This window comes from Ylistrum balloti, unplaced genomic scaffold (assembly GCF_031769215.1).
Source record: "Ylistrum balloti isolate Yb309-2 unplaced genomic scaffold, AGI_CSIRO_Ybal_v1 Utg370524, whole genome shotgun sequence".
Lineage (NCBI taxonomy): Eukaryota > Metazoa > Mollusca > Bivalvia > Pectinida > Pectinidae > Ylistrum > Ylistrum balloti.
In genome coordinates, this window is record NW_026782335.1 from 299074 (window position 1) to 322282 (window position 23209).

Genomic DNA, 23209 nt, shown 5'->3' on the forward strand with positions numbered 1-23209 from the left:
GAAGATGCCATGATGTAGTAATTTATAATTAAAAAAATAAACAATTGGGAAATTGAGGTCATCACGTTTATCATACAGCTTGGTGGAAATCTTTGTTTTAGGAACGTGGAAAATGCCATTGATATACCTGAAAGTGAAATTAAAGGACATTGCAATGTCTTTATGACATGTTTTGATAAACTGTTCGATAGACTAAGTCACGCATGAAAACAAAAATCAACGGTTTCAAAATATTTATTTTACATTACTCTGAAATGATCAGAAGTGAAAATGCTAAGTTGATTTAATTATGGGGTAGGTACACTTCCCTATCAGAGTTTGCCTCTCTTTTTTCAGTTGGATTTACCGAAGACGCCTCATAGGTCTTAAAACTTTGGCCATTAGCATCATTGGCGAGTCCTAAAATGTATAATGAAGTTTAATTCATTATTTAGCACTAATGCATTTAATTATAAACTTTATTTAAATGTGCTATGCATATGTGTGTCAACAATTGTTGCCAAAAGAGAGACACACAGGTTGTTCTCGTAGTCTGTGGGAGGACCTTACCGACAAACTCGACGAAGATATTATCAAGCAGACATTCGATCATTTTATGCTTTTCTCCTCCGTATATTTCTTTTTCGACTTTTGCACGAAATATTCTTCAGTATAGTTTAAAACCATACATTTAATCTGTCCACCTTTCTTCCTCCGTATATTTCTTTTTCGACTTTTGCACGAAATATTCTTCAGTAAAGTTTAAAACCATACATTTAATCTGTCCACCTTTCTTTGAAAAAACATCTCATGAAAAAACAAATGTCTTTTTTTTTCAAATGAAATAGGATATGGCGATATAAAGTGTGGATAAATCGGATGAATTATGGAAGAAATGTTATTCAGAAGAGATCGGTCAAAAGCTTTTCAGATTTCCTTAAAATCTACATAACACTATAAACAATAACACAACAAGGCTGTGACTTTCGACTGGATAATTCTAAGAACGGTAGCTTTGATAAACCTTTTGATGTCCGGATCCTTATCATGAATAGACAATCTAAAGATTGTAATACTGAAGTATGTTTGGTCAGTATGCCTTCTTTGGACAGATTGGATAATGTGTGGGTAGAGATTCCTTCATAATCGGACAGGCCTAATTCGTTTTGCATGCACGAAATGTTGTAATATCTGCATTAAACGGTAAAGTTATTTAACATTAGGATCAAGGGATCGATAAAGGCTTGTGTTTTGTTTACATTTTAGATTCCAGTCTGCTAATGCTTATTAGGAATAATAGGCGGAATGGATTTGAGCTACTTTGAAAGTGAATCCAGTGAATCTCATTCCATCAACACATTGAATTTTCATTACAATTGATGGATGGGATTTCACAAAAATGAAAAGATCTCATAGTCGCCCGCAACCCATCTTGATTATAGATTATAGCTGAGGTAGAACAAAGCCACCTGGAAGAAGTTGTACTTAAGTAAATATTTTTTCAGTTGTTGTAGCATTTGCTTGTAAATTGCTTGAGATTGGAGGAGACAATTGGAGTAGAGTAACTGTGGGAAAAGAGTGTATTTCTGTAAAGAGAGCATGTTTAGATTTTTGCCTTGAAAGATTTCTCGTGTAAAACATTGATGTAATTAGCAAACGCTCCCTTATTTACAAACTCGAACATAATCAATTCCTCAGGGGGTTCTATGAAAGTTTCCATAAGTTTTTAAAACTAGTTCGGGTATCCGCTATTTTTCATAATGTCGCTGTCCGCAGCTTCGATAAGGTATAATTTGGAGATATAATAAAACCTTAACGTTACATTACTGCATCTTAGACAATACAATCATATAACACTGATTAAAGGTATGACACAGATATAAAGACAGGGGTTACTAATGAACAGTATAAAATAAGGTATACACATAGGACACTGACAGATATAGAGACAGGGAATATTGATGAACAGTATAATACAAGATGTTAACACATCCCAACCTGATAAAGGTATTAAAGGTATTATGCAGATACAGAGACAAGGAATATTGAACAGTATGATACAAGATGTATACACATAGCACTTGATAAGGTATGATACAGATACAGAGACAGGGAATATTGATGAACAGTATGATACAAGATGTTAACACATCCCAACTTGATAAAGGTATTAAAGGTATTATGCAGATACAGAGACAGGGAATATTGATGAACAGTATAATACAAGGTGTACACACATGGCACTGGTTAACGTTATGATACAGATACAGAGACAGGGAATATTGAACAGTATGATACCAGGTGTACACACATAGCACTTGATAAGGTATGATACAGATACAGAGACAGGAAATATTGATGAACAGTATAATACAAAGTGTACACACATGACACTGGTTAACGTTATGATACAGATATAGAGTCAGGGAATATTGATGAAAAGAATTAAACAAAGTGTACATACAGGACACTGGTTAAAGTTATGATACAGATATATAGACAGGAAATATTGATGAACAGTATGATACAAGATGTATACACATAGCACTTGATAAAGGTATGATACAGGATTGGGACAGGGAATATTGATGAACAGTATGATACAAGGTGTACATACAGGACACTGACTAAAACTAAGATACAGATATATATAGAGAGAATATTGATGAACAGAATTATACAAGGTGTACACATAGGACACTGGTTAAAGACATGATACAGACGTATATATATTTAGCAGTGACAAGGAATATACAGCTTGAGGAGTACAGAAGCTACATACATATAGATATATATTATTAAGGCGACGGTATATATATCTTAGCACTTTGAAGAGTGCTGCAATACATATTTAATTTACACACTGAATGGATGAGTGCCACACACAAGAAACATACATGATTTATCAAGGTTTATATATGTAGAGGGTGCCAATGGTTCAGCCAGGTATCCGGACTTAACCATCGTATACAGATACAGAATTTTAACATTATAATTGACGATAATTAACGTAGATTAGAAGCATATCTTCTGTATTTAATGCAACTTGTATGTTAGAGAGTGAGTCTGTATTTGTTTTTTTACCTTGTTCTTAATGTATTCTGGTCAGTTTATTTAATGTATAAAGTTGGTTTGTTTGTAACAACATCATCCATTATATGGTACAAACAACCTATCTTGTACATGATAATGGTCACACTACAGATTGCATGTACTATGTATGCCACTTGTACAAGCATATGTTCAAACTAAAATACAAACAATTATCAGATCCAAACAAAAGTGTCGTTCGAGATTTTTTTTTAAACATTCGATGAATAAGTAGATTATTTAGCAGTTGAAAATAAATCTTATATTCATAGTGACAGGGATGGAAATCTGAATAGTTTGGCCTCCTTATGTAATTTAAAAGTGTTGTACACTGATAGGCTTTAAATGAGTTTACTGCAGGCAATAAATCTCGCTGACCAAAGTTTATTTATCATATGATAGATATGATAGTGTAACATTTTTACTTGAATTGTATTAACAGATTAAGATTAATCCAATAATCAAATTGATACAAAAGATGATGAAAATGCATTGAGTGGAATAAAGTTACTACATCCATTTTGGGTAATAACTCTCTGAATTTGGCATTAATGCTAGCCACGATAGTCTATAAATACGTAGAAGTCCTAAAAAGCTTCAGCTTAGATTATTTTTGTTTTGTTTTGTTTTTCTTCTTCTTTTTTTTTTTTTTTTTTTTTGTAATTACAGCTGTTTTCCTTACATTTAATATTCACAATTCCTGTGTGATATCTATTTAGATTGTTCGATATTACGTCCTGGACCAAAATCTTTCAGAATACCGTGGCCGGTATTAGGGCTAGGGTTTCTTTTTGAACAAGAAAATGCAATGTCCGTATATTGTTTAACATAATGTCTAGACTCCTGTAAAATACCATGCCATTCATGAGAAAACAGAAAGCATAACTCTACAAAAATATTTTTTAGAATCAAATCGTAACATTTTGATTATGCAGATTGAACATTTAGTCTACAAGCTATCGTTGTGTTCCAGAATAAAGCAGCTAGGAAACAGAGAAACAGGTCTTAGTTCGGAATCTATGGAATGTGGCGGCTATTACTAAGAGTCTTAAACGTGACGAGTGTCAGAAATCTTCTTTGCGTGTGTGATTTTATCAAGTGCTAAACCACAATAGGATATGCTACGTAAATGTACAAAACAGAGGGTTACCAGGTATATATATAATAACACCTTTCAATAAAAAAGCAGATCTAGCAAGCCAGTGTAAAATATTTATCTGAAATCTTCCATTGTCGATCCTGAATTCAAATGATAAAACTGAAATGAAAAGAAAACATTTGAAGAGCAGAGCATTGCATTGATATATAAGTGAGAAAATTAGCCTGTTGGCTCCGTTGTTGTACATATTGTTCTCGATTGCAAATGTTGCATTACATTGACCCAAGATCCACTTGGCGGGTATCGTCGATTAAGCAAATGGCGCTTATTCTTCCGAAACACATGGTCTTATCATCTTCGTACTTTTCGAAAGTCTCCATGTAAACTTTTCTTTTGTTCATATTTTGCAATCTTTTTATTAAATTTGAGTTTGGATAATGATTATCTTCACATGTTAATATTTTTCTGCTGTTTATAGAAGAACTCGTACGAATACTAAACATGATTTTTGACCTTGTCTCCTCCCAGCTTTCGACACATAACATCACTAACGTGTGATGCAATTTGATTCATAGTTTTTTTCTTTCTCATGTGTAAGCTGCTAATCATTCTAGTTATTTTTTTTACAGATTCAGATTATCATTATATTGTAGTATATAAGGTAATTAAAGATATATATATATCACTAAAATACTTTTTGAGTTTCCCCGTTCATATGATAAGAAGGAAAATGTCCGCGTTGTTTGGTGGTATCAATATATAAATCATGTCCTGCTAAAGCTTAAGGCTGTACTTTGGATTTTCTGGTCATTCCATTTTATTATTACAGAGATTTTTATTACTGCGAATTGCATAACATTTGGAACAGAAAAAACGACATTTATAAACATTGTTCAATGTTATATGATATAATTTTGTATATATTGAAAGTGTGACAGTGTGTAACTTCACAGACACCTGAACAGATTGTGAATATCAATAACTGTTCTTATCGAACAGTACGAAGATTTGCTTCTTGGTGTAGGATATAAATATTTTTGAAATACAAGTTTTCTTTCAATTCATATCTATATTCATTCATTGAATGTAATTTAATCTTATCAAGTAACGATAGCCCAAACATCAACAGTATCTGAAGTAAAAAAAAAATAATAAAAAAACACCAGACTTTGAACTGGTCATTGTATGAATATGATAAATGAACGCTTTAAAATGATTTAATTGGAACTGCAGTCCTGCTTAATAGTATATACAAGTAGGTCGTTAAAGATAATGGCACACTACTACAAACCCGACAAGCTATGCTTATGGTCAGTTTATCAAACTTAATACAATAAACATTTCTTCAATGGATCAATAGTATACTTACTGGACATCATATACCTGTGTTCATTACCAATATCAAACAAAAAATCAATAATTCTGTAATAGTTCAGGACCTGAAATCCAAAGCATTGTAATGGGGCAGTGATCGATGCCGGTGATATCAGCGCTGTTGATCCTTCCCATTGGCGTCACGAGAGTGGCATACAATCAATACAAGCCACATGAAAGCCATTCCGAAAACAGCGACTTTCCACAGGTAGGACTGGTGATATTTATCCAGGTAATTGTGACAAGCGTCCCGACCATCGATACATAGTAAAGCAATCAGCAGTGCGTATTACCTGTCTACGGTTATTTTCAAAAAACATCAATATTTTATTGGAGTCAAAGCTGTTTCAGGACGAGGCTTGTAGTATCAGTATCATCGCGCCGCCATTAGCGACGAGTAGTTCTTCGTATTACCGTTTCTTCAGCTTGCCATGGGCACGTATTCACAGAGACTTGTCCCTGTCTTCTGTGTTTGTGTCATCATTTTCCTCTATTCCCAAGGTAAGTGTTCACATATTTCTGTGTTACGATGTGACAGTTGTAATTATATATTGTCATTTAAAAATCCACAAAGAATGAATGATCAAATATTGTCACTCTATACTCTGTATTAGAGAGATCTTTGCCTTATAGATGACTTATGATACTTATGAATAAAACAAATTAGAGGTCATTACACTTTATCTAGTTCTGGAAAAGGACAAAAAATGTCTTCCTTATCAATTACATTTTGCGTTTTTTAAATGGATTGATTATGTCAGACAAGTTGTCCTGACACCACCCCTTCTATGAGGACATTGACAGCACATCTACGGTGTCATATTAGTTGCCAGAGCATTTTATTGTTTTTATTGTTCATTTACTTTTGATACATTTTAACATTTTGTGGAGAGTTGATTTACTTTGTCAAATTTAATAATGTATTGTTTAGTGTACAGCAGAAATATTCCACAAAACACAATGTCAAATGTTTCATCCTGAAGATCCCATGATTTATTGTTCTACACGTGTTAATTACACGTACAAACTTATCTTAATATAACTCCTAAATTTCATAAAAAAAAGCCAGTGTCAGAATCTTATAATTAATTCTTTATCTGCTATTCTCAAGATGTCTTTAGATTGAAATATATCCGTTCTACACACATCCTTTGTATCATGTCAAATTAGTGTGAACACGAATCACCCGAGTCTATACACAAAAAGAGGTCATCTCCTGCTGAAAACTATATCAATAATCTAACACTTCTCCTTTAGATATCATAATCAGCTTCAAGATTATGGATATGGTAGATGATAACTTTTGTCTGTATTAATCACCCTTTCTGTATGTTATTGAATCTTCTATCAACGTACTGACCTTATACATGTTGTCTATGTAACCTATATCACCACGCTGGTTTAGTTTCTGTGGTTTGTGGAAGTGAAATGAAATTAGAAGAGTTTAACATTTTCAGGTAAATTTCCTTTTTGCATGATTTTTTTTAAAAATTGGATATTGCAATGGCATTTCTTCAAACGATTTGTTCTTATAAATGAGAGTATGTAACAAAAACTTTAACGTGTAACATTTTTCAAAGCCATCCACTCATTGTAGGGCGGTGGGTTAAGGTCATGTAACATATCTAGCATAGCATTTTGGCTCCTTAAGGCGGCGAAAGAGAAGTACCACCCATCTGGCCTTTTCGTCATCATGATTTCGTGTTTTCGTGTGTTTATATTTTTAATTAGGAAGGGGAAGAATTCACTAATGTATTGAAGGTAATGAAGGATACTACAATATACATGTTAATGTCTAGTAATTACATCAATGTTTGTTTTCTATGTATTTACTTGTGTATAACGCCTTCATTTTTCTAAATGTCAAGTTTAAGTATGTTATATTAACAATATTGAATGGCTCTCGCGTAATATCGTATATATTTCACAAATATCGTAGACTAGATATATTTTTACGGGTGCAAAGTGTGATATTTTCTGTCATACAAGAGAAAAATGCCGATCCAAATATTAGATAATGTGGTGTTTAAAAAAAGTGTGGAGACACTAACGCTTTTCTTTGCCGTCAGAAAATTTGACGTTACCTTGACAACAAAAGACATTTTGAATATGTTGCTTTACGATCATTTTCTGAAAAGAAAAGCCTACAAAATTGTTTAAAAAAAAACTACAAAAAAAAAAAAAAAAAAACAAACAAACAAACAAAAACAAAAAAACAACTAAGAAAAATACACGGGAATTATTTGATGGGGAAACAACTTATTTTACCTTTGCTTCATTTGTATCGCTAGTTCTGATGTAAGATTTATTTTACAGTATTGTAGATAGATAATAAATAAATTCTTCCAATGCAAAACATGAAATAAAACAACTTAATAACAAGACTGGCTGCTAGGTTTTTTACCGTCCTCAATCCGAATGAAAACTATCGAGACAGAAAGTCTAAGAAGTTATTGTTGTGTTTGAGATGTTTAATATATCAAATATATAAAGATATGTATAAATGGTTCGTTATTCTGACTTGTTTGTTTGTCACAAGCCCATAAGAAATTTTAAATGGTTGCAGTTTTTAGAAAATAATTAATTTATCAGTGAGCAAAATAAATTCTTCAAAAGCGCTGCCTATGTTTGTGCCGCAGCAAAATCAATTCATAAATTATTTTCCATTTTGAAAAAAAATTCTCAACTTATCAAATATAAAAAAGATATGAAGTATTACACTTTCATGCTATCACTATTCAACTACGACACGCATGAGATATGTTACTTTCACAATGGCTTATAATATCTCAAATACATTGTGCCTATAACCCTTCTGTTTGGGTAAATTCGACAGCAAAGAGAAACATGTGAGAGGAGAGAGAAAGAGGGAGTGTCGCTAGCACACTGCTACCTGGCGTCATTATTAAAATAAAATATTTCAAAGTCCTTCAGTCTTGATACTATAGTTCGATTCACTTTATCAACAATTTATACGGATATATTGACAGGAATAAAAAAATCTAAAGGGTAATTAGTTATAAATGATGACAACCTAGATAGCTGGATGTTTGGGTTTTATGACTGTTTTGGTTTTTGCAGTTTTGATCCAACTTGGCTGGCGGAGACATGTCTTGTTTAACTAGAACATTGTTTGTTTTGAAGTTTAAGCGAGATGGTGAAAACTCTCATTTCTAATTTCTATGAAACCTCGTATCAATCACAGTTTTTAGGACATCTGAAATAAAGAGATTGTTCGAATTTTGCCTTTAAACGCTACTTCTATCTAATGCCTACGTGGATTTCAGCCAAATTTGGTCTGAAACATCATTGATAGAAAGGAATAACGTATTAAATAAATCAAGTTGATTTGACCTCTGAAGAGACGGGGACTAACACTGCAACTATTTCTTTAAAACGCTATTCCTTCTGCACGCCTTTGCAGATTTCAACTAGATTTGGTCTGAAATATTACTTGGGGGAAGTTATCATAACTGATATAACTGAGATGCCAATGGAATTAGGCTTTGAAATTCTCTCTGATATGCCTGGAGGAATTTCACAAATTTCACCAAAGCATCACTTGGGGAATACAGTCGTAATTTATATAAGTGCAGGTATTGCGGTCAAGAAGTGAGGCCTTTCAGGAGAATTCAGGTGATTAGGCTATAGAATTCTTCTCCTCTGATATTACTGGGAAAAACAGGTTTATCCTGAAATAGAATTATTGAAGAACGACCATAATTAATATAACTGAAGATATTGCAATCCCAATGTGTGGTTTGGTGACTTAAGGCCTAGTCAAGCCGTTTCAGGCAGACCTTGCGAGCTACTTCCGGGGGTCAACCAGAGCTTCCGGCAGATATACCAGGCTTTCAAACTTCACACCTTAACTTGCTAGCAGGCAAGCACGAAAGTCAGAGATGCCCAGATCGAAGTTTCAACATGTTTCGGAAAAGTCGCGTGAGTTTGCCCATAGAGGCCTATGAAGCGTCCGCAAGTCACAGACTGCTAACCCCTTTGGAGGAAGCAAGTTGTAGTTATAGTGTTGGTACTGCCAACCTCCGTGTGAGTGTGTTGAGGCCTGTGTGGGCTGGCTGCGGCCAGATTGCTGGCGTTCTGGGAAAACCTCTGCTACATAAGTAGTCTCCTTTGAGGAATTCTTTCAGTTTTTAGTCTTCCCTTATAGCGGTCAAAGGTTGCTCAGACTGTTTTGAGGGTTGTGATCAATCCTGCCAGGTAGCCGCCGAGCATTTAACTTTTATCCAGCCTTTATAAAAAATAGTGTTGAGTGATGAGCTAATCATAGCACATGTATCCTTTTTAACTTACAAAGCAAAATCTTTTCTTTCTGGTCACCTTATGATGGCGTAGGTTGTGGATTCTGACTAACAGAACAAGATTCTTTGAAACCATTGTGTAAAGACGTTTATCTTGCACTCAGACAAAATATCACATGTCCTTGTGATCACAGTACGATGGCTGATGTCATAGATTCGTTTCAGACAAAATCTGTGATAGTTGTATAATGACTGTTGTAATTATTCCATAGAAGTCACGATTATTGAACGGCACATAAAAAACCGTCAACCTTTGTTCTGAGGCCTGGAAATATCTACTGTACACAAATTTATAGGCAATCAATTTAATAGAGAAGAGCCGGCAGTGATAACAAATTGAAGGTCGTAACATTAATCATTGGGTTCCTAAATAGATGCACTAAAACTTTTTAAAACGAGGCCATGGTGTGGTTCTTAATGGTCTTTTGACATATGCACGTCAACCTCATATAATTGCTAAACGGATTGTTCTTTTTATCAATTAAATTGTACTTACTGTTGTTAACAGGTCTATAATAGAGCTCATTATCGTCTCTTGTTAAATGCACTAAAATCAAATTTTATCTAATGGATACTAAAAAAAAAACAGACTGTAGGCTGTAGGTGTTGAGGGTTACATGTATAGATATAACAAGAAAATACATAGGTGTGAACATAATCATAACGCAAACTTTGAACAAAAGATTTTTACGGAGTCTTCTGAAAATGACGATGAGAATAAGGCCAGGTGTTTCTGAAGCGTCTTCTGCTTCAGTGACGACATCGGCATGCCTATTTTGATCTATCCAATTACGTTATGTCACGTGATCAAATGAGAAAAGGGTATACAGCATCGGAACAACCAGTCAAACCAAAATTCAAACACCTCCAGCTTTATATCGCAGAAAGAATAAGAATAATAAGAAACAGCTGTGTGTTGTAGCATCACTGACGAGTCCTAGAAGGACGAAACAGCTGTATGATGTAGCATCACTGACGAGTCCTAGAAGGACGAAACAGCTGTATGATGTAGCATCACTGACGAGTCCTAGAAGGACGAAACAGCTGTATGATGTAGCATCACTGACGAGTCCCAGAGGGACGAAACAGCTGTATGATGTAGCATCACTGACGAGTCCTAGAAGGACGAAACAGTATTGTGATGTAGCATCACTGACGAGTTCCAGAGGGACGAAACATCTGTATGATGTAGCATCACTGACGAGTCCTAGAAGGACGAAATAGCTGTATGATGTAGCATCACTGACGAGTCCTCGAAGGACGAAATAGCTGTATGATGTAGCATCACTGACGAGTCCTCGAAGGACAAAACAGCTGTATGATGTAGCATCACTGACGAGTCCTAGAAGGACGAAACATCTCCATGATGCAGTTTTATACATTGTTTGCTTCTACTGTATCTAACTCTAAATTATTACAGGCGCTATTCACTTGTGTGTCTTTTGAACAATATTATGGTCTCTTGCTAAAAATCATACCTAGCTTTAGTGATTGAATGGGTACATATTTTTATTCTCTAAATAGATGGACTAAAAGCTGGTTGTACCGTTAATTGAACGAGTAAAAAGTATAGGGTTTTATACATGAGATAAAAAAAGCATCAGTCTGCCGATTAAATTGTTGAACGGGTAAATTTCACTAGTGTTTTGCAATATACAAAGACCAGCATGCAAGGAAGGATATCAAAAGTTAAAACTTATTATGGTTTTCTTTTTTGTCTATTTCATATGTATTTGTTTTACGCAAAAAGTGTTTTAATAGATAAAAACGTAAACACAATGGTTGGACAGTGATCGTTCTAAAGAATTATAATGGATAAAAAATGTAGACCAAATGGTTTAATAGACACAACATGTAGATACAAGGGTTGGATTGTGATCGTTCTAAAAAGTTTTAATATTTAATACATGCAGACGCAATGATAGGACAGTTATCGCTCTAATAAGTTTTAATATATAAAACATGTAGACGCAATGATAGGACAGTTATCGCTCTAAAGAGTTTTGATATTCAATATATGCATACCCAAAGGTAGAACAGTGATCTTTCTAATGAGTTTTTGTAGATAAAATATGTAAACACAATAGTTAGACTGTGATCGTTCTAAACAGTTTTTTTAATATATAAAACATGTAGATACAATGGAAGGACAGTGACTATTCTAAAAAGTTTTATATATAAAATATGTAGACATAATGATAGGACAGTTATCATTTTAAAGAGTTTTTAATATATAAAACATGTAGATACAATGGAAGGACAGTGACTATTCTAAAAACTTTAAATAATTTAAACACGTAGACACAATGGTAGAACAGTTATTCTTCTATAGAATATCGATATATAAAACGTGTAGATACAATGGAAGGACAGTGACTATTCTAAAGACTTTAAACAATTTAAACACGTAGACACAATGATAGAACAGTTATTGTTCTAATGAGTTTTAATATCTAAGAAATGTAAACACCATGACATATAAAACGTGTAGACACAATGGTAGAACAGTTATTGTTCTAATGAGTTTTAATATCTAAGAAATGTAAACACGATGACATATAAAACGTGTAGACACAATGGTTGGTCATTGATCGCTCTAAATAGCTATAAGGTATTTGTACATATCCTCACTGAACAGACACCCTCGTACAGTGTACATCACGTGCTGTTTTATACCACAACTATTGAACGATATGACATGATTTAAACCTCCTAATGTATTTACTGGAATAACAATTGAGTTTTGTAGTTGTTCCGTTATTTAACCGTTATAGAGACCAGTTTGTAATGGTCATTGTTTGTCTTGAAAAAAAAGGATTAAAATATGCTATTTAGATCTCTATAAGTTTGAATTAATATGTAAATATTCTATACAGCATTTCATATTTGTATTAATTTTGCAGAATTAAACATCCTTGTAAACTCTAAAGTACTATAGATCTAAGCTGCATCAAAGCCATCGTGAACACATAAAGACGAGACGGAAAATCGATCATTCATTTAACACTTGAAATACAATTGATAAAGAGATTTATATTATGTAAACGATCGTGTTATCATAAGTTAGTTTCCTATTGATTTTATCAGTTGCTGTAGTAATGTTTCAGCTTGTCGCTTAGTTGCATATTTGAGGTATTTCCGTCTGCTCGGTAAATCAATGATCCACCCAAGACTGTTATTTATTGTCAATATCATTCCTTTGAAAATTTATGAAGTGTCCTCGGACTTTTCTTCATAACTATTTCTTACAATACTGGCTACACTGTCTGTCTCACTATGGTTCAAATTTGTGTTATTGTTTTATCGAGTCATATTCCTTCGGGAGGTTCTGTGTTTTTGTCTCCATTTTGCCATCGATTTTGTTTTATATAATTTTCGAACATGCGCTGTAGTTTATCCTATATCGGGATAAAGGTTTTGTTACTTTACCAGCTTCGTCGTTTATTTTTTGTTTTTGTTGAATCACTATCGTTTGTTTAATAAGAAACATGAGAACATATCGCTGTTCTTGATCAAACCATACTTATTAATTCTCCCCCCCCCCCACCCCCCCACCCACCCTTTTTTTTTTTTTTTTTTTTTATTGTTTACATATTTATGAATCAGGGCATTTATTGTGATAATAATTGTTTTCAGTTGTCTTCTGTCAACGTTTGTTGTCACTAAGGAAATCACTTAAAATGTCAAATGTCATCAATATTTTTATGATAGTTTGTCTGGATTGGTGTGGTCACGTTAGTTTTTGCTGCTATGATAAAGGAACAAGTTTGTCTGGATTGGTGTATTGTTGGAGTAGAGAGAAGAAATCTTAGTTTTTGCTGCTATGATAAAGGAACAAGTTTGTCTGGATTGGATTGGTGTATTGTTAAAGGAACAAGTTTGTCTGGAGAGAGAGAAGAAATCTCTCGAAGTTTGGTCTCGTTAGTTCTTGCTGCTATGATAAAGGAACAAGTTTGTCTGGATTGGTGTATTGTTGGAGTAGAGAGAAGAAGTCTCTCGAAGTTTGGTCTCGTTAGTTCTTGCTGCTATGATAAAGGAACAAGTTTGTCTGGATTGGTGTATTGTTGGAGTAGAGAGAAGAAATCTCTCGAAGTTTGGTCACGCTAGTTCTTGCTGCTATGATAAAGGAACAAGTTTGTCTGGATTGGTGTATTGTTGGAGTAGAGAGAAGAAATCTCTCGAAGTTTGGTCACGCTAGTTCTTGCTGCTATGATAAAGGAACAAGTTTGTCTGGATTGGTGTATTGTTGGAGTAGAGAGAAGAAATCTCTCGAAGTTTGGTCACGCTATTTCTTGCTGCTATGATAAAGGAACAAGTTTGTCTGGATTGGTGTATTGTTGGAGTAGAGAGAAGAAATCTCTCGAAGTTTGGTCACGCTAGTTCTTGCTGCTATGATAAAGGAACAAGTTTGTCTGGATTGGTGTATTGTTGGAGTAGAGAGAAGAAATCTCTCGAAGTTTGGTCACGCTAGTTCTTGCTGCTATGATAAAGGAACAAGTTTGTCTGGATTGGTGTATTGTTGGAGTAGAGAGAAGAAATCTCTCGAAGTTTGGTCTCGTTAGTTCTTGCTGCTATGATAAAGGAACAAGTTTGTCTGGATTGGTGTATTGTTGGAGTAGAGAGAAGAAATCTCTCGAAGTTTGGTCTCGTTAGTTCTTGCTGCTATGATAAAGGAACAACTCATAATAAGGTTTTCATGAATGAAATGTTTCCTTGTTCAGGTCCCCTGCACAATAAAAATAATTAGACAAAGTCTGTAAACCGCTCAACTATAATAAGAAAGATTTGGGCTATAATAAAGATTACGTGATAGTTACCAGATAAATATTTCAACTGTTGATTTGTAGTTTAGGTGGATTTCAAAGATAAAATCATCAAAATAAACGCTGATGTATAACGTGATATACTCAATTGATATACATTAATGCATATCTACGGAAGCGTATTCCGGACACTTTGTGTTTTATTCTAATTCAAAATTTCGAGGTATTAACCCGAAATTTCGTGATAGCCTCTCGAAATTTTGAGTTAGTAATCCGAAATTTTGAATTAGTAAGTCGAAATTTTGGGTTCGACTTACTTACTCAAAATTTCGGAATACTAACTCGAAATTTCGAGCTGCTATCTCAAGATAAAATAAAACACAACGTGGCTGGAATTCGCTTCCGTACATATCAGCTGTTGATTCGTAGCTTAGGAGGACTACACAAGTAAAATGTCCATGGAATCGAGATGTTACTTGTTGTCATCATGTTAGGGAACTCAAAATAGTCTAGTCCTTATCTGTGATTGATATAGAGTATATTAACCTGATTTAAGATAATATGCGTTTGCTGTAATAAATAATACAATTGAACAAGTTATGGTGATGACTGTCGCCTCCTCAGAGGTTCGTCACAGGAAATAAACTAGTTAGATATCATTTAATAGAAACGTTTAGTAATAAGTTATATCTGTCACCAACAGAATGAATATATCACTGTATCTATCAGCTTCATGGAATCATTGGACAGAACTGGTTGGTTGTTGGATTTATTGATTAAATGCTAGACGTACACATAGGCAGATTGACATGTACTTTTGTAATGTTTTTTAATTTTAATTTTTTTTTTCACTTCTTGAAAAAACCAAAGATGATCAATAGACAATTTTAAATGTATCCCACTGTAATTTTATCGATTAACTAATGTATTTTTGTTTATCTTCACGCTTCCACAGGCTCTAAGAGGTAAGTAAAACGACTCTTGTATATTATTGTTAGATATTGCTAATTTGTCTGTTAAACCATTCTTGAAATTTATGCTAAGTAAAACATGATGACGCCATTCATTCATGCCGGGAAAAGGGTTTTGTTGAAAATTTGATAAATGCATTTAATCAACTTCCACATGAGGCGAGACAATCTACATAAAACTCTCCGATATTGTATAGTGTATGTTTATCAGAGTATAGTTTCGATTCTAGTTTGAAGGGGATGAATACACATATAAACTGTTCTGCTTTGAGTGTTTGCGCCATACAAGACTGAATATATTTGATGGAGACCATCAGAAATTATTGAGCTGTATGTCAATATCTGATGCTAAAAATATGGTTCTAATCAATATTTCATCCTGAGTTGCGGAAGGATTAAAAAGAATAAATAGTCAACTAAATACCAAAGTTGTGACAATAAGGCTAACCAGATATTTCCCCACGAAGGATCCTACACGTGCACCCTGATTTGATGTGTAGTGGGTACATGACCCTTAAAATTCGTATAATGTAATTGTGTTGCAGAACAAAAGTGTATTTATGTATTAACATCACGACTAATACCTATTTGGGGTATACTATGATTCAGTTGTTCTTTAAAGTCATTATATAGGGGGACATTCAAATACATATTATCGAACATTTTCATTTCCATGACTTCATCTACAGGCTGCCGAGTCATTCAACCATTACATAAATCATAATTTAAGTTACTGGCATTATTTCTTTGTCCTTTACATTTAAAAGTATGGATAGTTTCTGTCCCATCATAAACATTTGGTTTATTTATTTTTATTAATTGTTGTTTAGAGGTGATGTTTAAAATATCGGCAGGGGGTAAATGAACAATATTTTAACAATTTGAAACATGTGATCATTCTTTCAATTACACACTGGTTAATGAGAAACCTGAAAATATCATATTTTTTACAATTAGACCGATCTGACCTTGTAGGATTTGAAGGTCATTACAAGTGATTTGTTTTTGCTCTTTGTGTTGACGTTGTAAGTGATGTTATTGTGTTTATTTTATTTTTATTTCATATTTCTAATATCCAGTTGACATTCATAATATAAAAGTTGCTCAATGCTTATATTCAGCATTTTTTTCAAACCTCACATTGTTTACGTTATTTGCAACACCAACAATAAAAAAAAATACCAATATGATGACATGATTATAATCGGAACTCAAATCAAATTAAACTATGAGCAAAAGAGACTCTTACGTCGACGACAGTTCCTGAGCTCATAATACATAACTGACTTCAATAACGTTATAATGTAGTAATTCAACACAAGGGTCAACATAGAAACACAAGCAATCATTCCTTCATTCCCTTCACTTGTTATTAGGATGATGTTTTCCAACACAGTTAATTCATAGTTATCTTATTACAAAAACAGATGTGGACAGAGTCATAATCCAAACTTGAATTAAATAAAACTAGGGTTAAATACGAACAAAGGAAAGACTGACACTGATACTCCTGAAAAAGAACAAGGCAACTAAGGCCAGGTGTTCCAAAATAGTGAACTTATTTTGCTTCCTCGACGACAAACGCCATATAAATCTTGGTCAATGCAAGTAGGTAATATAAGAAAAAGAAAATCTCTCAATAAAATCACTATAACGATTGTAACACTAATAATTTGCCCAATCATTAAATGTGATGTAACTTTATCTGCTGTTTTAGTGAGGATGTTGACCTTCCGGTGGATCCCCATCATATTGTTAAACGGTCGGTACGTATATAACAATTTTAGGTAACTTTAACCAACAAAACGTTGTCGGACGTCCTGGACATGTTATGACATTTAAGTGTGATGATGACATTTTAGTGTGATGATGACATTCCAGTGTGATGATGACATTCCAGTGTGATGATGATATTCCAGTGTGATGATGACATTCCAGTGTGATGATGACATTTCAGTGTAATAATGACATTTCGGTGTGATGATGACATTTCGGTGTGATGATGACATTTCGGTGTGATGATGACATTTCGGTGTGATGATGACATTTCAGTGTAATGATGACATTTCAGTGTGATGATGACATTTAGGTGTGATGACCTTTCAGTGTGATGATGACATTTCAGTGTAATGATGACATTTCAGTGTGATGATGACATTTCGGTGTGATGATGACATTTCGGTGTGACATTTCGGTGTGATGATGACATTTCGGTGTGATGATGACATTTCGGTGTGATGACATTTCAGTGTGATGATGACATTCCAGTGTGATGATGACATTTCGGTGTGATGACATTTCAGTGTGATGATGACATTCCAGTGTGATGATGACATTTCAGTGTGATGATGACATTTCGGTGTGATGACATTTCAGTGTCATGATGACATTTCAGTGTAATGATGACATTTCGGTGTGATGATGACATTTCGGTGTGATGATGACATTTCAGTGTGATGATGACATTTCAGTGTGATGATGACATTTCGGTGTGATGATGACATTTCGGTGTGATGATGACATTTCAGTGTGATGATGACATTCCAGTGTGATGATGACATTTCGGTGTGATGATGACATTTCAGTGTGATGATGACATTTCGGTGTGATGACATTTCAGTGTGATGATGACATTTCAGTGTGATGATGACATTTCGGTGTGATGACATTTTAGTGTGATGATGACATTTCAGTGTGATGATGACATTTCGGTGTGATGATGACATTTCGGTGTGATGATGACATTTCGGTGTGATGATGACATTTCGGTGTGATGACATTTCAGTGTGATGATGACATTAAGTGTGATGGTGATATTTCAGTGTGATGATGACATTTCGGTGTGATGATGACATTTCAGTGTGATGATGACATTTCGGTGTGATGATGACATTTCGGTGTGATGATGACATTTTAGTGTGATGATGACATTTCGGTGTGATGATGACATTTCGGTGTGATGACATTTCAGTGTGATGATGACATTTCGGTGTGATGACATTTTAGTGTGATGATGACATTTCGGTGTGATGATGACATTTCAGTGTGATGATGACATTTCGGTGTGATGATGACATTTCAGTGTGATGATGACATTTCGGTGTGATGACATTTAAATGTGATGATGACATTTTGGTGTGATGATGACATTTTAGTGTAATGATGACATTTCAGTGTGATGATGACATTTCAGTGTGATGACACAGTATTGATTTCGATAATTATGTTAATCTCCACAACATTCAAGAGAGTTAAGCGATAGTTTCCAACAGATACTACTTTTTGGATGTGATTTTAGTTTATTTTTATTTTTATATTGTTAAAAGTCCTATTAACATCAAATCTCTAGAGTATTTGCCGTCGGAATTGGTTATACTGTGTGTCCCTATAAAAGACGCTTGCCTTATGTTACAGACTGCCGCCGCACCGGCAGAAAACGAGTTTTCGTTGGTTAAGACTGCAGATTCTGCTTCCTCGCCAATAAAGATTGGGCACGTAGTTCAGTTAGAACTGACGATCTCCTTCAAAGCAGGAAGTACTGATATGGTTGTGGAGCTCTTCACCCCGGACAACATCAACACCGCTATGATTTTGTGTGATGTCCAGTTAGTGAGGCAAGGTTCCTTATCTTACACAGGTTCAACAACACCCACCTACGAATCTAAGGACGGAACTATCAATGTAAGACAACAGTGTTTCCATCTTGTACAGGAAATGCCATCAGTGGCGCACTTTACTATTTTTTAAAATAAAATTAACCCAAAAGAGTTATTGATTTGCTTTAGATATTTTTACTACCGCGTTCACAATTATAAAACATAATATCACGTTGCTGACACAGCACGCGCTGAAAATATATTCGTCCTTATCTAAAAAAAATTCATACGTTCTGAACACCGTCTGAACCCATTGTTTTCATCTTAGAAAGGCACGGTAAACCTTTGAAATACCAAAGTTTTGTCTATGATGTAATATTTACATTAATATTTTGACAGTATGATCGAGTTATCATTGACGTGGGAGTTGTCACCAACAGCTTATGCAACACGCTTGAGCAATGTCAAATGGTTTTTTCATACAACGCTATAATGATAGAAAATCCCTCGATCGTGAGTGGATCAACGCATTACGTTAGTGCAGGTGCCGAGTACGACAACAAAGAATTTATCTGGATTGGTCAGTTTGCCTTCGACCTTTATCAAGACAAGGTGAGAAACCATTGTGCCGCTTTCAAGAATAATTATATTTCACAAAAGACAGGTGCCTGCTATGCGATCTGAAGTGTCGTAGTGATTTTAGATACATTGATCTCCAAAAAATCATTTTTGTGATTATATCTATATATACATAAATCAAACTCAATATATGAATTTATCGTATTATATGCCAATTGGTAATGTCAAGAAGTGATGTTTGCTCAATGTCCCGAATGTATTTTACACGTCTGTGATATGTTTGCAGACTGTCGCGGAACAGCCAACAGTTGACTGGTCAGGTCCGTCCGAGGTGCCTATCGGATCATCTATCATATACACGGCCTCTTTGTACCTGCCCAACCCGAGCGTGGATGTTGTTTTTGCTGCCTACACACCCCTCAACACTTCCTCTGTGATGAGTGTATGCAGTGCCAAAATCAAAAGCATGGGATCGAATTTTAATTGTGGTTTCGACAGCAACGGCGTAACCACGACACCGTACACAGCTTTGACTGGCATCGGCAACTCTATGATGGAGATAAATGGAGGCAGGGTCGTTAATAAAGGTAAGCATGGTTACAAAAAGAATTATACGTTCTGTACCTCTTGTTCGTCAATTTGACTGGTGCATTTAAGAAGGTACTACGATTTTTATCTAGATCAACGCATTCATACCATGTGACTGATGACTGGTTTATTTAATAACCAGTATAAGTTAATAACGCTGACCAGTAATAAAGATTCGTCTGATCGTGTTTTAATGTGAAACAATAGAAAATGGAAACCAGTGATAAATTAAAAGCTCCTCTTATTCATTTGCAGGCTCCCGTCACACTCGAGATGCACAAAACGACAACGTCATTGAATTTGAGGTCATCTATCATAAATATCTAGACACGTCACATGTGGACCAATCATATGATGCTGGGGCCTCTCTGGACCTGTCCGGTAGTCAAATCTGGGCAGCTACACATTCTTTCAAAGTCATTCCTGAGGATATTGACACGTCGATGGTAAGCTGATTTGTCGATGATACGCAATACAAGAATTAGATATTGTGTTTTGCACTCCTCTCCTCTTATGAAAATCATACCTTATATATTTACGCTATATAACCAGACATGTACTTATTTAATTATCAAAAAATAGGATTTGTAGCATGAATCACGAACTGCAAACGAACTGATCAGAAAAAACCTCAATTAAAAAAACATGTCGGATATTTCGCAACATTGCACTTATGACATTATTCGATTTCGTTTTAATATGAATTTGAAGAAAGCGAAACCCGCAGCAGTTATTGCATAAATGCTTTGGAGTCACGAAGAAAACAACACGTTCAATAGTATTACCTTTCTTATCTAAATGGCGGACAGAATATGGTTTGGTGATTGCGATAATGTTTGAAGATTATTCCAATTACATGAATTTCAGGTGCAAATTATTTCCTGTCAGAAAGACATCTTTGACATTACATCTGAGCATAGAAAACAACTAAGAAAATACCGATATGTCCAATGTATAATATATTATTTAACTGACGTGTCCATAGGAAGCTTCATGTAGATTGAGAATTTTAATACTGAAATCATCCATACGCGGCTAAAATTATCATTCTTTCATTAATTCAGCCTTCTGCGACAGTGAGCATCGACCCAGGCATAGATTCCAATGTAGAGATCAAGAAGCCGGTAATGGTTACTATTAGTATTGAAATACCCTACAATACCACTGCCACTTATGAACTGACTGTAGAAACACCTATTATCAGCGATGAACCAGTATTCCAACTATGTTCGGTGATTCTCAACTCGGCCGGCAACAACCTGCCGTGTTTAGCACTGGACAAATCTACCGAGTACAGCGCAAGGACTACCAGCGGGTTATACGCTGACAGAGGCGTGATGTTTCTCGGGGGCATCACCAATCTACCAATTGAGGCATCTTCTACAACAGCCAACTCTGTCAAAGTGGATGTCGTTTTTACACCATTAGACCATCCATCTGCCACACTGAGCTCGCAGCATGATCTTGCAGTGTCACTGGCGTATGCAGGACGTACAGAAGTGACGTCACACACTTTTACAGTAACCGGAACAAGCGCTGCTACTGCGGTAGGCATCAAATAATATTTACCTTCTAATCAGGCGGCATGTTCTCAAGTATTCAAAACATACACATTTACATATAAAATCAGATTGTTCTCCTAATCAGGTAACACCTTGTCAAGTTTACTTCCAATATACCTTAAATATCAACCTAATTAATAAGCACATCAGATATCAAGTTTCTTGTCGAAGGTAGCTACCACAAGAGAAATGTTTTTCAACCCTGCAATAATAACAGTTACTGTATAGTTACCATTCGGACGGTACTATTTTTTTTAACTGGTTGCACTTTGAAGAGTAACAACATACTTTAATGGCAGTCTAAGATAGAGTAACGTTTTATCGAGATATGATTTCAGAAGTACCTTGTATTGAAATGTCTGATAATGAAATAGGATTTAAGACTAACCTTGTATTAAGATATGGGTTTAGGGTAACCTTGTATTGCGATAGGGATTTACAGTTGCCTTTTCATGAGAAAGGGGTTTAGAGTAACCTTGGATTGAGATAGGGGTTTAGAGTAACCTTGGATTGAGATAGGGGTTTAGAGTAACCTTGGATTGAGATAGGGGTTTAGAGTAACCTTGGATTGAGATAGGGATTTAGAGTAACCTTGGATTGAGATAGGGGTTTAGAGTAACCTTGGATTGAGATAGGGGTTTAGAGTAACCTTGGATTGAGATAGGGGTTTAGAGTAACCTTGGATTGAGATAGGGGTTTAGAGTAACCTTGGATTGAGATAGGGGTTTAGAGTAACTTTGGATTGAGATAGGGGTTTAGAGTAACCTTGGATTGAGATAGGGGTTTAAAGTTACCTTGGACTGAGATAGAGGTTTAGAGTAACTTTGGATTGAGATAGGGGTTTAGAGTAACCTTGGATTGAGATAGGGTTTGGAGTAACCTTGGATTGAGATAGGGGTTTAGAGTAACCTTGGATTGAGATAGGGGTTTAGAGTAACCTTGGATTGAGATAGGGGTTTGGAGTAAACTTGTATTGAGAGATGGTTTTAGAGTTACCATGTAATGAGACATGGTTTTAGAGTTACCATGTAATGAGAGATGGTTTTAGAGTTACCATGTAATGAGAGATGGTTTTAGAGTTACCATATAATGAGAGATGGTTTTAGAGTAACCGCTGTATCAAAAAGGGGTCTTAGAGTTACCTTGTATAGAGAGAGTGTTTTATCGTTTCCTTGTTATGCAAGTGTTTTAAGTTGCCTTTTATTGAGAGTGTTTTATCGTTTCCTTGTTATGCAAGTGTTTTAAGTTGCCTTGTTATGAAAGTGTTTTAATTTGCCTTTTATTGAGAG

At 34.9% G+C, this 23209-nt stretch overlaps 1 protein-coding gene across 1 annotated transcript in view; it reads left to right on the plus strand.

Annotated features, from left to right (window-relative positions):
- Positions 1–5642: 5642 nt before the first annotated feature.
- The window catches only part of LOC132555903 (uncharacterized), a 46743-nt gene continuing 29176 nt past the window's right edge, over positions 5643–23209 (plus strand). The window contains exons 1-7 of the mRNA XM_060220282.1: positions 5643–5750; positions 5894–6043; positions 19010–19276; positions 19591–19803; positions 20057–20357; positions 20614–20804; positions 21423–21905. Coding sequence (XP_060076265.1) covers positions 5643–5750; positions 5894–6043; positions 19010–19276; positions 19591–19803; positions 20057–20357; positions 20614–20804; positions 21423–21905 — 1713 coding nt within the window. The remainder of the gene's footprint in view (positions 5751–5893; positions 6044–19009; positions 19277–19590; positions 19804–20056; positions 20358–20613; positions 20805–21422; positions 21906–23209) is intronic.